The sequence below is a fragment of the Eulemur rufifrons genome, chromosome 2 (genome assembly GCF_041146395.1).
Source record: "Eulemur rufifrons isolate Redbay chromosome 2, OSU_ERuf_1, whole genome shotgun sequence".
Lineage (NCBI taxonomy): Eukaryota > Metazoa > Chordata > Mammalia > Primates > Lemuridae > Eulemur > Eulemur rufifrons.
Genome location: NC_090984.1, coordinates 20,484,872 through 20,505,701, shown reverse-complemented (window position 1 = coordinate 20,505,701; position 20,830 = coordinate 20,484,872). Strand labels below are relative to the sequence as shown.

Sequence of the window (20,830 nt, the reverse complement as noted above, 5' to 3'; positions counted from 1 at the left end):
TTTTCTTTTTAGGAAAGGTTTTTATTCCTGCTTCAATTTTGGTACTTGATATTGGTCTGTTCAGAAATTCTATTTCTTTCTGATTGAGCCTAAGGAGGCTGCGTGTTTCTAAGAATTTGATCATTTCCTCCACATTTTCAAGTTTATGTGCATATAGGTTTTTATAGTGTTCACACATGATGTTTTGTATTTGCATGGTATCAGTTGTAATTTCTCCTTTTTCATTCCCAATTGAGTTTATTAGAGTCCTTTCTTTTCTGCTTCTCATTTTTCTAGCAAGAGGCATTTCAATTTTGTTTAGTTTTTCAAAGAACCAAGTTTTTGTTTTATTAATGTTCCGTATAGTTTTTTCTTATCGATTTCATTTAGTTCTGCTCTGATCTTTGTTATTTCTTTTCTTCTGCTGGGTTTGGGGTTGGTTTGTTCATCTCAAAAGATGATTCATTAGCTTGTTTATTTGTGAATGTTCCGTCTTTTGGATGTAGGCATTTATGGTTATAAATTTTCCTCTCAGGACTGCTTTAGCTCTGTCCCACAGATTTCGATAACTTGTGTCTCCTTTATCATTTTGTTCAAAGAATCTTTTGATTTTTGTCTGAATTTTCTCCTTCACACAATAATCATTTAGCAGAAGGTTGTTTAGTTTCCATCACTTTGTATAGAGATGAGAGTTTCTGTTGGAGTTGATTTCGAATTTTATTCCACTGTGGTCTGAGAAGATGCATGGTATAATTTCTATTTTTTGAAATTTGTTGAGACATGCTTTGTGGCCTAGCATATGGCCTAGGATATGGTCAATCTTAGAGAATGTCCCATGAGCTGATGAGAAAAACATATATTCAGTCGTTTCTGGGTAGCATGTTCTATAAATGTCAGGCCCATTTATTATAGAGTTCTATATAAGTCCATTGTTTCTTTGTTTATTTTCTGTTTGGGGGATCTGTCCTGTTCTGTCAGAGGGGAGTTGAAGTCCCTGGCTATTACGGTATTGCTGTTTATCATTTTGTTTAAATCAAGTTAGGTTTTGCTTTATGAATCTGGGTGCGCCTGAGTTAGGTGCACAAATATTTAGAATTTTTATGTCTTCTTGTTGAATTGTACCCTTCACGATTATATAGCGATCATCTTTGTCTTTCATTACTTCTGTTGATTTTAAGACTAAGTTATCTGAAATCAGAACTGCTACACCAGCTTTCTTTTGGCTTCTGTTTGCATGAAATATTATTTTCTGTCCCTTCACCTTGAGTCTAAATGGGTTAGATGTGTTAGACCTTGTGGGTTAGATATGTTTCCTGAACACAGGAGATACTTGGCTTGTGTATATTTATCCATTCAGCCAGCCTAGGTCTCTTTAGTGTTTAGTTCAAGCCATTCACATTTATTGAAAGAATTGATAAGTGAGGCAGATTTCTGTTCATCCTGTTGAGTCGAACTTTGTTGCTTTGTTTTCTCCCTTGAGCCATTGTGGTATCTGCCCTTTGACCTTTAGCTTTTGGATGATTTTACACTGATGAGTATTTATTGTGCTGATCCATGTGTAACACTATTCTGAGTACTTCCTGGAGGGCAGGTTTTATCTTAATGAATTCCCTAAGTCTTTGCTTATCTGAGAAGGTCTTTATTTCTCTTTCATATGTGAAACTTAGTTTTGCAAGGTATAAGATTCTAGGCTGGGCATTATTCTGTTTGAGAAGAGTGAGAATGGGGCTCCAGTCTCTTCTAACTTGTAAGGTCTCAGTTGAGAAGTCTGCAGTTAGTCTGATAGGTTTTCCTTTGTAGGTTACCTGCTGTCTTCACCTTATAGCTCATAGGAGGGCCTCTTTCATGTTCATTTTGGCCAGGCTGATGACTATGTGTTGTGGTGTCTTCCTGTTTGCAGTGAATCTCCCAGGAGTCCTTTCAGCTTCTTGTACCTGGATATCTAGATTTTTAGCAAGGCCAGGGAAATTTTCCTCCATTATATCCTCAAATAGTTTATCCTACCCTTGTGTATTTTCTTCTTCACCCTCAGGGATGCCCAGGGTTTTTTTTTTGTTGTTTTTTTTTTTTTTTCTGTTAACTGATTTTTAACTTCATCCTGTTGTGTCAGAGAAGACATTTGTGTGGTATCTATTGTCTTAAATCTATTAAGACTTAATTTATAACCTAATATATGGTCTGTCCTGGAAAATGTCCCATGTGTACTTGAGAAGAATATATATTCCGTTATCATCAGGGTAGAATGTCCTGTATACGTCTGTTGGAGTTAGTTGGATTACTGTGTTGTTCAAGTACTTTATTACCTTACTTATCATCTGTCTGGTTGTTCTACCCATTATTGAGAGTGGAGTATTGAAGTCTCCAATTATTATTTAGAAATTTTTTGCTTCATATCTTTTGATGGTCTGTCACTTGACATGTAAATGTTTATAATTATTATATCATCTTATTGTATTGAACTTTTTATTAATATATAATGTCCTTTGCCTCTTCTAAATTTTTTTATTTTAAGTCTATTATGTCTGATATTAGTATGCCAATTCCTCCTCTCTTTTGGTTACTATTTGCATGGAACATCCTCTTCCATCTTTCACCTTCAGTATGTTTGTGTCTTCCAATCTAAAGTGAGTCTCTTTGAACAGCATATAGTTGGATCATGATTTTATATCCATTCTGCCAATCTCTATCTTTTGATCAGAACATTTAATCCATTTATGTTTAGCTAATTACTAAGCCAGGCGTGGTGACTTGCGCCTGTAATCTTAGCAACGTGGGAGGCTGAGACGGGAGGATTGCTTGAGGCCAGGAGTTTGAGACCAGCTTAGGCAAACATGGCAAGACCTTGTTTCTAAAAAAATGAAAAAAAAGAAAATAGCTGGTAGCTGGGCATGGTGGCTCATGCATGTGCCTGTAGTCCCAGCTACTCAGGAATCTGAGGTAGGAGCATCCCTTTAGCCCAGGAGTCTGAGGCTGCAGTGAGCTATGATCGTGTCACTGCACTCCAGCCTAGGTGACAGAGTGAGACCCTGTCTCAAAAAAAAAACAACAAAAAACCAACTCTCTGCTGTTTACAAAAACCCACTTTAAACATAAAGACACATACAGATTAAAAGTAAAGAGAGAAAGATAAGTCATGCTAATACTAATCAAAAGAAAGCAAGAGTTGCTATAATAATTTCAGACACAGCATACTTCAGACCAAGGAAAGTTATCAGGGATAAAGCGGGGTATTACATAATGATAAAGGGGTCAATTCTTCAGGAAGGAATAGCAATCCTTAACACGAATGCATCTAACAACCAATTGTCAAAATATGTGAGGCAAAAATTGATAGAAATACAATGAAAAATAGATGAATCCACTATTACAGTTGGAGACTTGAACATCCCTTTATCAGAAATGGGTAGATTTACTAGGCAGAGAATCAGTAAGGACATAGTTGAACGCAACAACACCATCAATCAACTGGATGTAATTGACATCTGTAGACTACTTTATCCAACAGCGGCAGATTGCACATTTTTCTCAAGTTTACATGGAATAGTCTCCAATCGCATTCTAGACTGTCTCAAATTTAAAAGGGTATAAATCACACAATGTCTATTCTTGAACCACAGTGGAATTATACTAGAAATAAGTAACAGAAAGATAGTGAAAAATCCCTAAATACTTGGAAATTAAATAACACACTTCTAAATAACACATGGCTCAAAGACAAATCTGAAGAGAAATTTTAAAATATTTTAAATTAAATGAAAATTAAAATACTGTTTATCAAAATTTGTGGGATGCAGTGAAACACTTGCCTAGAGGAAAATTGATACCATTGAATGTGTATATTAGAAAACAAAAATATTTCAAATCAATAATCTAAGCTTCCATCTTAGGAAACTAGAAAAAGAAGAGCAAATTAAATCCACAGTAAGCAGAATAAAAGAAATAACTAAACATTAGAGTACAATTAATGATACTGCAAATAGGAAATCAGTATAGAAAATCAACAAAACCAAAATCTGACACTTTGAAAAGATCGATAAACCTCTAGCTCATTTAAGATGAAATAAAAGAAGACAAAAATTACTAATATCAGAAAGAAAAGAGAGGACAACACTACAGATCCCATGGATATTAAAGGGATAATAAAGCAGTATTATGAATGACTCTTTGCCCACAAATTTTATAACCTGCATCAGTGGTCTCCAACCTTTTTGGCACTAGGGACTAGTTTCATAGAAGACAGTTTTTCCACAAACTGGGGATGGGTGATGGGGGTAGCGGGGGTGATGTGGGTGTGGTGCAGAGCTCAGGCAGTGATACGCGGCCCATTTCCTAACAGGCCACCAACCGGTAATGGGCTGCAGCCTGGGGGTTGGGGACCGCAGGTAGATGAATCAATTCCTTGAAGGACACAATCTGCCAAAACTCATGTGAGAATAAAATAGACAATCTGAATAGGACTATCTCTATTAAAGAAATTTCATCAACAATTAATAACTTTCCAAAACAGAAAGTATCAGGCCCACATCTGTTTGTTCACTGGTTATTTCTACCACATATTTAGGGACGAGATAGTATCAGTTTTCTATAATCTCTTTTAGAAGATAGAAGCAGAGGGAATATTGCCTAACTGATTCTATGTGGCCAGCATTACCCAAATTCCAAAACAAGACAGAGACATTAGAAGAAAATTATAGACCGATATCTTTAATGAACATAGATGCAAAAATCCCCAACAATATACTGTGTTAGAAACTGAATCCAACAGTATATAAAAAGAATTATACACCATGATCATGTGGGAATTATGCCAGGTCCGCAAGGCTGGTTCAACATTCTGAAATCAGTTAATGTAATGTATCACATAACTAAGCTAAAGAAGAAAATCACATGATCATATTAGTAGATGGAGAAAAAGTATTTGACAGCGTCCATCACTCATTCTTTATAGAACACCATTATTCTTGTTTAGAATATTTTCTACTGTTCTGACTCTGTTCCCTTTTCTAAAAAAAGTTTAATTTTTAGTCAGTATTGTTTATATCTTCATACAGATATTGTATTTTATTTTCTTTAATTCTTAATGCATTTTTCTTTAGTTTTTGTTACAGTATTGGAAATTTTTTCCATTTTTTTGTTTTTTGAATAAGCTTTTCAGAGATTGTTTTTATTGGTTCTTTCCAAAACTTGCTTTAAAGTCTATTGATTAGATCTCTTTTTTTTTCTATTTTATTAATTTTCACTTTGACTTCATTAATTTTTCCATTCCTCTTATATATTTTCATGTAGAGTATTTTGTTTTCATGTATCTCTGCATAATTGATTCCAATTTTATTTTTAACCCAAGAATTATTTAGAAATATTTTTACAAATACTTTCCAAGTCCATTTTTTCTTTTAGTTTTGATCAAATTTATTATATATTGTTCAGTGATTTCTGACTTTGGAAATTTGGTTTTCTTGCTTGCTTAATACAATTAGTATTGTTACTATTTCTTGTTTTTTGAAAAGCATATTATTATCTGTTTGGTACAAAGTGGTGTGTGATATAATCATAATGATGGGATATCTCTCTTTTTTTTTTTTTTTGAGACAGAGTCTCACTCTGTTGCCCAGGCTAGAGTGAGTGCCGTGGCATCAGCCTAGCTCACAGCAACCTCAAACTCCTGAGCTCAAGCGATCCTTCTGCCTCTGCCTCCCGAGTAGCTGGGACTACAGGCATGCACCACCATGCCCGGCTAATTTTTTCTATATATATTTTTAGCTGTCCATATAATTTCTTTCTATTTTTAGTAGAGATGGGGTCTCGCTCTTGCTCAGGCTGGTCTCGAACTCCTGAGCTCAAACGATCCGCCCACCTCGGCCTCCCAGAGTGCTAGGATTACAGGCGTGAGCCACCGCGCCCGGCCGGGATATCTCTTTATATTTTTCCAGCATTTTATTATGAAACATTTCAAAAATTCAAAAAAGTTTGAAAGAATTTTACAGTGGAAACGTATATACCCACTATATATATTCTGTAATTGACTATTTACTATACTTAGTTTATGATATTTATCCATCTTTACATCCCTTTATCCATTATCAATCCATCAGATTTTTGTCACATCAAATAAATTGCATACATCATTGTACTCCCCGTCCGGTACCTCAGTGTACATGCTATTAACCTGAGTTCATTATTTGGTTACCATTGTTTTGTTTTGAGGTAAAATTTAAGTGCAATAATATGCACAGATCTTAAGGGTACCAGTTTATGAATTTTGACAAATGAATACACTTGAGTAACCCAAACCCCTCTCAAAGTTCAGAAGATTATCATCACCCCAGAGAGTTCTTGTATGTCTTTCCCTGTCAGTTTCCTCACTCCCCCGCAAAAGGCACCCACTATTGTTCTTCTTTCACTGTAGCTTAGAATCACCCATTGTGGAGCTTTAGATAATAAATGTAATAAAATAGTATGTACGCTGTTATATAAGCCTTCTTTCATTCAACATGTTTTTGTGATTCATCCATGTTGTGCTCGTTCCTTTTTATTGCTGAGCAGTGTTCCCTTGAGTGAATGTAGCCTCCATTTGTTTATCCCTTCTCCTACTGATGGACACTTAGGCTGTTTGCAGTTTTCGGAAATAAATTTCAAATATAAGTTTTCATTTCTCTTGGGTAAATACCTGGGTCTGGATGTGCAGGTTCCTATGATAGGTGCATGTTTAGGTTCACGAGAAACCACAGGACCTTTTTATCAAAATACTATTACCATTTTACATTCCTACCAATAATACACGAGAGTTCCCAAGTTGCTTCACATCCTTGATAATATTTGATGTTGTCAGTCTTTTTAATTTTAGACATCGAGGTAGGTGTGTAGTGATATTTTGTGACTTTATTTAGAATTTCCGTGATGACTAATGATATCGAGTGTTGTTTCATGTACTTATAGGCCATTCATATATCTTCCTATGGCAAATGTCTTTTCAGATATTTTGCCATTTTTAGTGAATTGATTGTGTTGTTATTATTGAAGTGCAGATCTCTATATACTTGGGAGTTGTTTTTATTTTTTATTTGAAAAGCAACCTTCTATGGAAGGGGATCTGGGCAGGGTCTGTCAGAGCCCACGTGAAGGGGGAACCTAGCAAAGGATGTCAAAACTGAAGTAGGGTGAGGAATGTGAAAGAGTCCATAAAGGAGAGCCAGAGTCTGAGCAGGGAGATAACAGTATACATACAGAAACAAAGATGGGTGATATCTTATGGAGGGAGATTGGTCAAATAAGTAAATATATTAAGGGGCATGAAAGGCAGGTTGCTCACTGCTGCTGAAGAGTGTTAAAAATACAGCCAGGGAGAGTAGGAGAACCCTGTGGTGATGAATTGGAAATATTAGAGTTAACATGTATTTTCCAATATGTATAGATAAATATAGACGTGTGTGTGTATGTATATGCACACATTCCCGAGCCCTTTCCACTGAGAGTGAGGGCCTCGGAGCAGGACACCTGGTAACATCAAGTGCATCTGGCATGCCCATCTAAGTTCAGGGATGGAGTCATTTCCTAAAAGGGAAAGCTGGGGTCTTTTTCCACAAGAAGGGATACTAGCAGGCAAAAACAAAAGGTATCTGCTATAGGAGACGATATATGTATATTGATTTTTTTTTTAATCTTATAGAGGGAACATCAAAAAGTTCTATTTGATTTCTTAAGAATTTATATTTAGAAATATAGGCTTAAGCATATTATTTAAAAACAGAAAGGGAACCCCTAGCCCTAAATTTAGACTAGGTATCTTCCAAATAGGGAAGATGAAAGAAAAGAAAAAAGTTAATGTATTTATATTTTTCTATCTGTCACAGTAAAGAACAATATTAGTTACTAAAGTAGACCCAATCTCCTTTCTTAAACTTTTACAAAACTTCCAAATGATCCTAGTGGACCCCCCACCAAGTAATCTTGACTATGATAAACGTTATGGCTCCTTGGAGAGACACTTTTGCATTTCACATTTACCAGTGACAAACTTGAGCTTAGACTTGTTGGAATGTGTTCAAGTTTTAAAATGAAAATATCTAATCTTACAGCATTCTCCACAAAGCCATTTACCTGACAGATAACTTTTCATGTTCTAGGTTAGGAGTTACGAAGCCTCCACTTTTTCTCTTCATGCTAGAAAAATTATCTGCCAGAAGTAACCAAATTAACAATTTTTTATATAGTTTCAAATAGCTGGAAGGAGGATGTTGAATGTTCCCAACACAAAGAAATGACAAATGTTTGAGATGATGGCTATGCCATATTACTCTAATTTTATCACTGTACATTATATGTATTGAAGCATCACTGTGTACCCCATAAATATGTACAATTGTATGTCTATTTTTTAAATGTTAAATTTTTTTTAAAAAACTGCACTTGGTAGGCAGTTCAAATATAGCTTTCAGAGCTTGACTTCTGTGACATTCTATAATTATTTACAGTGTAAATCAAAAGCTGGTACTTCTTTTCTTGAGAGGGACTGTATTATTTGTGGTACTTCTGTGGAGGCAGGGAATGAGGTGGAGGTGTAGCTCATGTTACCAAAGCATCCCTTCCTTGATTTGGCATTCTTCCTTGGAAGGGTGGGTTCATATGAATCCCAGATTCGATTTACCTCAGGGTGAAATACAAGCCTCTTGTATTGTGTGATTAAAATGGTCCTTGTGCTTCCCTAAGTACTCCTGGTTTTCAGTGGAATGTGAACATTCTTGGTAAGAATACTGCTAGATTCATATGCATCCATTGCTATGGCTGGATATTTAGTTACATGGTGTGCAGACTTTGGCCAAGAGCTGAAGTGGCTACTTAATCTATCATAATGAAGTTCACTGCCAATATGTTTCTGCATGATAAGGTCAGTAACTTTAATCAGATGGGACTCTAGCCCATATTTGATTAGAAGGGAAAAGAAATATGTTGCTATAATATTATTCTGTTTTTATATTTTTTATATGCCCTTTTTCCTTTTGTTAGATTAAGACCTTCTGTCAATGCATGGTAATAATAGTTGACTATTTATCAAATGTCTAGTGCATGGTGTAAGATATATTACTTTACTTATTTCTAATCTTAAAAAGCTCTGAAAGGAAAAAGAAATATATCATCCCATCTTTTAAGATAAAGAAACTGAGATTCAGAGAAGTTAAATAACCTACCCAGGATTTATACACATTGTATGTGTTAGAGCCAGAATTCAAGCATAGGTACTTCTGGTTTTAGAGTTCCTATTTGTTCTTTGACTTATCAAAGTCAACTTCATATAAATAGCTTAGCCTTACAATAGAGTTCACTAGTACCTTTTGAGCTGCATCTGCTGTTCTATTCTTTGAGAAATTTTTAATAAATTTTTAGATGAAATTGTATGCTAGAAAATTATTCATTTGTGAATAAAATTTCCTTATTTAAATTGACTTGTATGAAGACTAAAGTATGAGATTTGAAGATCAAAGGCTTAGATTTTGATCTTCAAATCTTGGTTTTTTCATTTTTCAAATAGGGATAATACTAAGAGATTATGTTCTTAAGAGGATTAAATATGATAATGTACATGAAAGTATTTTGTAACCTACAAGGTTATAGATATTGTTAATGTAAAGAAGAAATTTCTTCTGTAGACCGTTTGTTCATTAAATATCTATGGAGTGCACGTCTGTATAAATGGCATGTTAGGTGGTAAGGATAAAGCAGTACATGGGTAGACAAGGGCCCTCTCTCAGGAAATTAATACTCTGCTTCTGCACTGTCCAGTACGATAGCTTGTAGCCACCTGTGACCATTGAAATTTAAATTATTGAAATTAAATACAATTTAAAATTCAGTTCCTCAGTCAGTGTGATTATATTTTAAGTGCTCAGTAGCCACATGTGGCCAGCAGCTACCATGTTGTACAGTGTAAATATAGAACACTTCCATCATTGCAGAAAGTTCTGTTATAAAGCTCTGCGTGGGAGAAGCACACATTAAACAACTAGTTAGTTTAGTATTTGATTCACTTGTGGTGAGTACTTTGATGGAATAGTCAGTCAAATTAGAGAAAGTAATGTTTATGCTAAGAACTAAGGGATAAATAAGAATATTCTAGGTAATGCGGGAGTGTGGGAAGGAAGGAATGAAGAATATTTGCAAAGATACTGATGCAGGAAGGAGAGAGGGACTGAGATCTGGAAAGGCCTCGTGTATACAGAGCCTGTGTGGCCAGATCAGCTGTACTTGGGAGGAATGGTCCTTCCTCGATTGTAATAAGAGAAACAAAGGAGAGGATGGGTGAACTGCAGGTAGGCTTGTAGATTTTGTGGCAGAAAGTGTAGGTTTTTTTGTTCCAGTAGCTTCCATGTTCTCCATGAAGTATAAGATCTTCCTATGAAAGCAAGAGAGAAAAAGGAAAGGGTGGAATTTTGAAGAGAGTGGGGAATATATGAAGGAAGTCTTTATGGAGAGTGAGAGAACGAACAGACTAGATAGATTTAGTAAGATTTTGAATCAGTAGTCATACAGTCTTTTGCTTGGTATGACTTTTTCTTGGGTTCAGGAATGGAAAAGCTTGGCAGTTGTTTTCATTAATCTGGCTAAATAAATTAATGAATGCAAGGTACTGAGAATGGTATCTCACTCATAATAAGAGCTAAACAAACATTATTACCACTGCTGGAGTTTGTCTAATAGGAATAACACACAGAAAACAACAGACAAAGAATGTATTATAGGATGTTTGCAAGAAAATGACTATACTGATGTCCTGTGGAATCTAATATAGATAAAAATGGAAATAAGACAACAGGTGGATATTATATAGGGGGAAAATGGAGAGATCTGGTGAGTAACTATAGGTGTATGCTCATGCAAATAAGTGGAAAGGAAAGAAGGATTGCTCAGAAAGTGAGGTGCATGAAACTGAAGTAATGGCTGCATAGAAGTGTTACACACAGTCCTCTAACTGAAGAACCTTACAGTCTAGGCAATATATGCCATTTCTTGGTGGAAAGCAAATAAGTGCTCTATTGTCTAGTGACATCGGCACTGGAAGGCAATCCCCAGACTGCCTGTAAACTAGAACACAGGGAGTTCAACATTCTGAGAGTTTACAATGCTTGTAATATCCAAGCCTACCTTGAAGATTTAAATCAAAATGTGAGAACCTGTTCAGATTCTTGTACTCGTTTTCTCTGCCATCATCCTCTCACCTCCCTATCTCCAATTCTTTTCTAATTTAAGGGTCACACAGAAACTGATGGTATCAGTTGCTCTGGCAAATCCTGTGGATGGGTCATGCTGTCCCCTAGTTCTATTTTGTGCCATGAGGAGTAGATTGGTGGTAGTGAACATGACGTATAATACTACTAGCCTTGGGAGTTGTCTGTTTTTAATCTCTCCTCAGGTGCTCTATGAAGCATCTTCATATACTATACTGAAAGTAACTTGTGTTTCAGAATGTTTAGGAAAATGAAATATTATAGTCTAACTCATTAATGTCATTCTGTCCTTTCATTTCAAACTAAAGGCTTCAGCGATTAACCAAAGATCTTCTAAAACAACTACAAGTACAAGACAGTGGCTCATGGGCAAACAATAAGGTTTCTGCTTTAGATCGGACTCTAGGTGAGATCGCTAGAATATTGGAAAAAGAGGTATGTAATTAATCTCTGACTTTTGAACCTTAATCTTTGTGGCCCTTTCTCACTATGACAAAAGTAGGACTATAAGCCAGAATTTCAGTATATGCTTTTCTTTGTTTTCAAAAGCCAGTCAACAATGGATGGATGTTTTTTACTTTTGTTCCTTTGTTTTCAGTTGTTTAATAAAAACTGTTTTCAGTTTTTTTAATTAAAGTCCTCTTTAGGTCATGGTTTTCTCAGTCATGTTTTCCCCCACACAAACAAAATGAAATTCTTTAATCAGGAATCACAATAATAAAGATATATGATTTTATGGCAGAATATTTAAAACTTTCAATTAAATAGCTTATAAATCACAACCAGATTTCTACAAAACACCGATTTCCCTGTCCAAGGGATTTGGCAGTTTTCTTTAATGACTTAGGGCCATTAAATGTCTCAATTACAGTTAAAAAATCTTAATGATTTTAAAAGTATTTATTATTCACAATAGAAAAATCTTACTTGAACAGAGAAGAAATAAAACTCTGTAAAATCAACTATTAACATTTTATTGTATTTTCTTCTAATCCTTTTACTGTACATTTTTTGTATTATTTTTTCTGGCTAATTTTACCATAAATATTTCTCATGTCTTTAAAAATTCTTTGGAACTGAATAAACATATCATAATTTACATAATTTATAACAATTCAGTAGTTTCTAATTTTCTATATAAGGTAATGGCCATTTTGTTTATTAGCTGCATTTTTTGTTTTTTGTTTTCTGGGTTTAAAATTTATTATGTAAAAATATTTGATTTATTCAAAAGAATATGGTAATAAAAATAGTATAAATACAATGAACAGCTGTGAACTCACCACCCAATAAGAGTTAGACTGTTACCAGTGCATTTATGGTTCCCAGGGTGATCCTTTCTTGCCCCATCCCTGCCCCCTCTGAGGTGAATGCATTGCAGAATTAAAGGTATATCATTTCTTTGTTTTTTAAAAAAGGCTTTATTGCTTTATCACATAAATGTATTGTTAAATAGTTATTTAGTTTTGCTTATTTTTGACCTTTATAAAATATTATATCATAGACTTCTATTTTTTTAGTCAAAATTATGGTTATGAATTTTATTTAACCTTATAGAGCTATTTTTCATTCCTTTTCTCTATTGTATAGTTAGTACTAAACATATTACACTTTTTTTATCCATTTCCCAACAATGGACTTTTCAGGGTATGTGTGGGGGGGGGCGGTGTGAGAGAGACAGAATGAGAATGTGTGAGCATATCCACAAACTTTCTTGTATCACAGTAAATGAACAAGAATTTCTTTAAAGCAGGGAGTCTCAGACTTTAGTTTGTGTCAGAGTCGCCTAAACACAGATTGCTGGGCCCCACCCTGGATTTCTGATTAGGTTTAGGGTGGGTCCCAAGAATTTTTATTTTCAACAAGTTCCCAAGTGATGCTCTTTCTGCTGGTCCAAGGACCGTATTTTGAAAATCACTGCTGTAGTCTAGGACATGTGCCTCGGGCATGGAATGGCTAGGTTCTCGGGCAGATGAATGGCCAGCTTTACAAGGTAGTGCTTGGCTGCATTTTGGCATCAGACAGTACAGTCCTCTGTAGGAATCAAGAGCAGCATATGCAGTGTGTCACCGTGGCAGAGTTCTAAGGAGTCAGTCAGTTCTCCTCTATAACACATTCCTTTCAGGGTGTCAGAGATTTAGAAACTTGTAGTTTTCAGACATTTGTCAGATGGAGTATTTAGAGGTTTGACGTGCCTTGGGAAAAATCTCTAATCTTTATCAAAATTAGTATATGCTGATTATTTTTATAAAGTATAGAGGGCACTTATACTTTGAATTAAAAGGCAATTGCTTAAGGATACCACTACGCACACCTTATGTCATTAGTACTGTTTTAGATTGAAATAATCACAGAATTTTTCAGGAAAAAGTAGAATGATCTATATAAGAAGGGTATTCAGTATGAAAATCTAAGTTAAGTTATTTCATTCACAAAGGGACAATTTACTGGACTACCACTGATTCCTTATAATTTCAGGGAGAAAAATGTTGTCTGGCTCCCAGTCTAAATGGTCTGTGTCAGGAACCTTGCTATAAAGCTGTCCTCAGAGTATACACTGCAGGACCACCTAAGAGTTTAAACTTACCTACAATAAGATCTTTTTTGCCACTTTTATAACTAAAATCCTTTTTACCTAGCCAAAACACACTCATTTTATGAAGACTTCTGTAGAGTCATACTGACATTTCAGTGTAATTCAGCTGATGATATTTATGATTTTAGTCTAGGAATTACAAATAACCATTGCTTTTTGTTTGGAAAACTGCCTGGAGTAACAAAATCATTAGAGCCAAAGCCAAGTACCCAGTGAAGGATTTGAAGACAGCCTAGAAGTGACAAGGGTGGGACCAGTGGAACTTGGGCAAGCACTCACGGGGGAATGGTGACAGATGAGTCTTGAGGTCTTTATTAACATAATTTAGACCTCAAAACACTGATACTTTTTCTTATTGCTTTGACACAATTTTTCCTTAGATAATTTTTCTAAAGTTCTGAGAACTACTTTAGAGCTAACAGGTTAAACTTACGCTGTACAGAAATGCTCTTGTAATGGAGAGATCAGGAAACTGAGGAGACCTGGGTTTTGTACTTACCGTGTGTCTCGGGTACCTTCCGGCTTTTTAGGTTCTCTTATTCCATTCAGAATAAAAAGTTTGTAAGCTTTGTTGCATATGTTATGCTTTTTAAAATCTTTAGCCACTTCTATTTACAGATGTATCTTGACCTAGAGTACTTGCACCAACTCTCCCAACAAAAACATCTGAAAATGCTGGGGGTGGGGTGAGGAAAGCAATTTTCTTAAAAGCATCCAAGAGCTAAGAAGAAATTAAACAATTACCAGGCCAAAGGAAGAAAAGCCAGAATTTAGGAAGTTGTACTTATAACTGAATTTTCCCAAAAGTATTTGCCAGACTGGCAAATGTGGGTTACGATTTGCAAGGTTCGTGGGGTAAAGGGACAAAAGTAAAATCCTAAGGGATGCCTAGAGTATGAGGTCTAATAGGAGATTTTCCTGATTTCCCTTCCGTAAAGATAAGACCACAACATCCTATTCCCTCACATAACCATGAACCCTCTCATCCCACCCCCAGAATTATGACGAAAGAATCTTGGCACGGTGAAATCCAGCCCTGGCATAGATTTACAGCTCAAATTCACATCATCTGTATTATTTCAAATGATGAATTGAGTTTAAAGTGGTCTCAGGTTGATTAGTGGTGTCCTTAGGAACCTGGCATAAGGGAATGCAAATACTCATTGGAAAAAACCACCTTCATCCTAAGGCCTCAGATAATTTCTGTTAAATAATTTCACAAGGACATGTAGCCATAGTCAAAAAAAAAAAAAAAAAAAAAAGCACAAAAGTAAATAAGTCATGGTGAATAAGAACAAGCAGAAACTAAAACTGCAAGGCTTTGTAATTACTAGTCACAGATTATAAAGCTATGCTTGCTTTCTTTAAAAGTAAAAGGCAAGCTTGAAAATATCTACAGGAATGGACTTAGGAGTAGAGATGAGGAGGTACCTCAGAACTGTCCTCCCACTGTTGACAATAAAACTTGAAACATAAAACTGGAACTGAATTATTAGCAACGTAGTGAATAATTACTGAGCCAAGATCTAGGAATTTGACATTTTGGTCTGAGTACCATGGGTGATCCAAAAGAGGTAGATGACAAGCTAAGTAGTACTTTTGACATTGTTGGAGAACTGGTGAGCAAAAATATTTGCCTCTAGGACTATCAACCACAGGGGCTATGGCAAAAGAAACTCGTATTTTGGTTTGAAATCTTAAAGGACTGTACAAGGAGAGAGGGTGACAGGAAGTACACCAGTCATTGCACAGATAGCAACTCAGGGTCAAATCATCCGGGTAACTGGGAAAATCTAAGTCACTGTAAAAAGATTAAAATGTTCTTGAATTGCTAGTACTCTAGGTGCCTAACAAAAGCAAATAGAAAGTTTACTCTGGAGAAAGACAATAGCAACCGAAGTCTCAAAGTATTTCAACAAAATGATTTTCAAATGCAATGTTTGCCACAGTAAGGTAATTAGGCATACAAAGGGGCAAGACTACATGAGTAAAAACAGACCTACAGAGGCTCCAGAACTACGCTTCCCACGTTCAAGGGTATAAGTATTATTTTTTAAAAGGCATGTAGCACATTTGAGAGAAAATAAAAATTTGAGAACTGAATATTTTAATAATCAAAATTAAGAAAACTATAGATGAGGAAACAGCAGAATAAACCAGCTAAAGAGAGAATCACCAGAGAGACACACAGGACATTAGAAACCAAGAAGGGGGAAAGGTGGAAGGGGACGCATGGAATAAAAACTTACCTGTTGGGTACAATGAATACTATTCTGGCGACAGACATGCCAAAAGCCCTGAGTTAAGCATTATACAAGGTATCCATGTAACAAAAACTTTTGTACCCCATTAATATTTTGGAAAGAAAAAAAGAGAATCAGTGTACTGAAAGATACATCATAAGAAAGAATCCAGATGGAGCATGGAGAGAAAAGGATATGGAAAATACAGAAAAGAATGTAAAAGATATATAGCATGTAGTGAAAATGTCTAACTTATGTATAATTAGAGAGCCCAGAGGAGAGAAGAGAATGGGACAGAAATGGTATTTGAAGTGATTATCACGTAGAAGTTTTCAAAACTTATAAATCAGTCTACAAATTTAAGAAATCCAATGAAGCTCAAGCAGAGTAAATAAAAAGAAATATACATCTACAGACATCATAGTGGAACTAAAGAAAATCAAATTATAAGTCAATCTCATTTATGAACTTGGATTCAGAATCCCTAAACAAAATTTTAGCAAACAAAATCCTGCAATATGTAATAAGATTAATATCTTGACAAAGTTGGACTTATCCAAGATATTCAAATTTGGTTTAAAATTAAAGAGTCATGTCTGTCATATCTGAATAAAAGAAAAAATGTGATCATCTAAAAGGTACAGCAAAAGCATTTGGTAAGTTTAGCATTAATTAATGATAAAGATTCATTGTAAACCAGGAATAGAATGAAATTTCCTTCATCTGACAAATTGAATCTACAAAAAAGAAAAAGTATTGCAAAATCATACTTACTGGTGAAATATTGAAAACTTTCCTTTTGGAATTGGGAACAAAAGGAGAATGCCTGTTGTCACAACTTCTGCTTAAAATTGAGATTCTAACGAGTGGTAAAAAATAAATAAAAGCAATAAGATTTTGAGAGAAAAAGTGAAACAGTCATTATTAGCAAATGATTTAAATTAATGTAGAAAATCCAAAATAATTTACCAATAAATATTAGAACTAATAAGTAAGTTTAACAAGGCTACTTGATAAAAGGACACCATATGAAAATCAATTATATTTATAATAGCAAAATATTAAATATCTAGGAATAAATCTATCATGTTTATGGACTGGATAACTCACTATAGTATATTTTTCTTTTCTCTCCAAACTTATTTGTAGATTCAGTGAAATCCCAATTAAAATTCTAACACTGTATTTTGTGGAAGTTGAAGTTTCTAAAATTAAAATATGGAATTTCATGGAATTTCAAAGAATAATGGCTAAAACACTGTAGAAAAAGAGTAATATGGGAGGATTTGCTCTACCAGGTATCAAAACTTTTAAGAAAGCTATAGTAATTAAGATAATGTGCAGTTGGAACAAAGATGGAGAAAGAAAATAATGGAACATAACTGAATCTATAAACAGCCCCATTCATCTATATCTGTAACTATATCTATCTCTATGTCTAGATAAAGGCTTGATCCATGACATATGAGGCACTTATTTATGCATATGTGAGAAAAAGAGGTACCACAAAACATTATGGGAAAGTATATTCTATTTAGCAAATGATGCTGTAATTATTGAATATCCTTGTTTTTAAAAAATGAAACTTGACCTCTATTTCACATCATAAAAAATTAATTTTGGGTGAGACTAAATATAAAAAGAAAAACCAAACTTTTAAGAGATAATATAGACTATTCTCTTCTTGACCCTGGGGTTTTACCTGAACGAGAAAAGGACATAAAAGACATTAGCAATAAAGGGAAAGCTGATAAATTTGGCTACATTAAAAATAAGAACTTTTGTTCATCAGAAGAACTTAGAGTAAACAGACAAGCAACAGAAGGGGAGAATATTTTTATATGTATAATCAACAAAGAAGTGGCATCCAGAGTATGTAAGAAATTTCTTCAAATTAGTGAGGGAAAAACACAAACTCAGTAGCAAAATGGTCAAGAGAATAGGCCTTCCAAAAAAGAAATCCAAATAGCTAATAAATAAATGTGAAGGTATTTAATAATACCTCTTTAATAATCGGGATAATTCAACCTCTTTAATAATCAGGATAATTCAGATTAAAAACTTGTGACACATCTGGGAACGATACCAATCGGATATCAGACTGAGGTGGGGGATAGGGGGAGGGGATGGGTGTATGCCTACATGATGAGTGCGTTGCGCACCATCTGGGGAATGGGCACGCTTGACGGTGCTGACTCGGGGAGGCGGGGTGCGAGGAGGGGATGGGTGTATACCTACATGATGAGTGCAATGCGCACTGTCTGGGGAATGGACGCGCCTGGAGCTCTGACTTGGGGGGATAGGCGGTACATGGGCAACGTATGTAACCTGAACTTTTGTACCCCCCATAATAAGCTGAAATAAAAGAAAAAAGAAAGGGGAAAAATGCCAAAAAAAACAAAAAAAACAAAAAAACTTGTGACAGTGTGATTCAGCTATCAAAATGACAAAAATTAAAAAGACTGAAAACAGCAAATATTGGCAAAGATCTAGAGCCATAGGAATGCCCATATACTGTGATAACATGAGTTGGTTCTACCACATAGAAAACTGCTATTATCAACTAAAGTTGCAGACATGCATATCATGTTTCACTTCTAGGTATATACCCTATAGAAAACAATGCATATATGCACCAAGAGACATGCATACAGATGTTCAGTAGCAACATTTGTATACATTTATAATCACCAAATATGGAAAATAGCCCAAATATCCATCAACAGCTGGATATACAAATTGTGGTATCCTCATATAACGGAATATTATTTAACAGTGAAAATGAATGAACCACAGCTGTGGGTAACAACATGGATGCATCTCACAAACAGTGCCTAGTGAGAGAAACAAATCACCAAAAATACACATATACTATTACAATTCCACTTATATAAAGTTCAAGAAAAGAAAAAAGTACCTATGTTATTTTGAAATGTAAACATAGGTGGTAAAAATAAAGAAAATCAAGAAAATTTTTCTCTCAAAAATTAGGGTAGCGATTACTCAGAGAGGAGGGTGGGATGGGTGATCAGGAAGAGTCACCTAGCTGGCTTCTTGACTGCTTCTACTCTTTTTCTTGACTGGATAGTGGTTACACAATATTCAAATTATTCTTTAAATTGTACCTACACATTTTCCAATTTTTCTGAATGTTCTGTATATTTATGTTTCATAATAAAATTACTTTTAAAAAATCAAGGTAAAATAAATTTTTCCAAGCAAAAGATCCTGTTGTTGCAGAAATGTTTAATTATTTCAAATCAGAGCTTCTAATACATTCTTGGATGTGCAAAGGCATTTTCCTTATTCTGACCATTGTATTAAATTTGGTCCAAGTGAGCGCGTGATTTGTATTTGCATTGACTTTTCTCATTACCCTGTGATGATGAACATTACATTTAAGTTTGGATAGTAACGGCATCCCAGAAGCTTTCTGTGGTTTATCAGTAACATGAGACATTTGTATGCTGTTACTATAAGTAAACAGTTTAAGCAGATGGATTGGACATGGAGTTTGTCCAGTTGCCTTTCCTGTCTTTATAGAATCCTGCCAAATTTAAATAGAGATTCAGCTGTGACTTTCTTGAACCTGAATAAGCAAACCACATTGCTGGCAGCATTTGTGATTTGAGCTGAATTGAGAGTTGTCAGATTACAGTTTACTTTGTAATACCTATAGCAAACCCTGCCATGCTTTGATGTTTTCAAAATTCATCTTGTAAAATTCCACCAACACGTACCTACGGAAGATAGAAAGATAGAAACTCCTTCCAGCCTTTTTTCCTCTTTTTTCCAACTGTTGTAGCTATTTAACACATACCTAGGCTGAGAGAGAATAAATCACTAATCTTTAATACCTTTTTCAACCTAATTTTATTCAGAAAGTTGTGTTCAGGTCCCGCTAGACACTGCTTATCCTCCAAACCCCATGGTTTTATTTTTGTTTGGTTTTGCTTCCCTTATTTTCAGCTGGAATTCTTCAGCTGAGAGGAACTGGAAAGCATTCAATACTAGGAATCTCTTCTTTTGATCCCCTCGCTATGTTCTCAACATATATGGTTGTTTCCTTATAGCAGCTGATAAATAACCTAATATAGCTTGTATGAAACACCTATGCTTTGTCAGAGGGGGACAAGTATATCATTTAGCCCAAAGTAAAATAAAAATGTTTCTCAGACCTTCAGCTAGCTTGCCTTAGGAGACTAGTATAAGGAAAAATGGAATTAATTGTTATTTCAAGAATCTGACAGCGATTTAATTTATATATGGTTTGTTTTTTTTTTAAAAGAAACAATGAAAAGAAGGGAAGTGATGGGGGGGGACGAAAATTTGCTAAATAGTTTTCCAAAGAAATTGTAGTAATTTGCATTCCTGTCAACAGTATATATAAAGCTCCTGTTGCTTCCTTCCTTTCCAGAACATGATATTATGAGACTTTTTAGTTTTTGCTAATCTTGTGGGTATATAGTGATATCTTGCTGTAGTTTTAATGTGCATTTCTCTATTAGCAGATAGATTTGGGCATCTTTTCATATTTACTGCCCATTTGAATTTCTTCTTTTATGACATGCCTGTTCAAATCTTTTGCACAGTTTTCTACTGATTTGTAGGAATTCTTTTTATGTTCTGGATACCAGTTCTAGATTGTTCAGATGTATTAAAAATATCTACTCCTTGGCCAGGCACAATGGCTCACACCTGTAATCCTAGCACTTTGAGAGTCCTAGGCGGGAGGATCCCTTGAGGCCAGGAGTTCGAGACCAGCCTGGGCAGTGTAGCAAGACCCTATCTCT

The 20,830-nt window shown here is 35.0% G+C and overlaps 1 protein-coding gene across 2 annotated transcripts in view; it reads left to right on the top strand.

The window, feature by feature from the left end:
• Positions 1-20,830, top strand: part of SCAPER (S-phase cyclin A associated protein in the ER) — a 415,285-nt gene that overhangs the window by 192,715 nt on the left and 201,740 nt on the right. For both annotated transcript variants that reach the window (XM_069481584.1, XM_069481575.1), the window contains exon 23: positions 11,507-11,633. In XM_069481584.1, the coding sequence (XP_069337685.1) occupies positions 11,507-11,633 (127 nt within the window). The remainder of the gene's footprint in view (positions 1-11,506; positions 11,634-20,830) is intronic.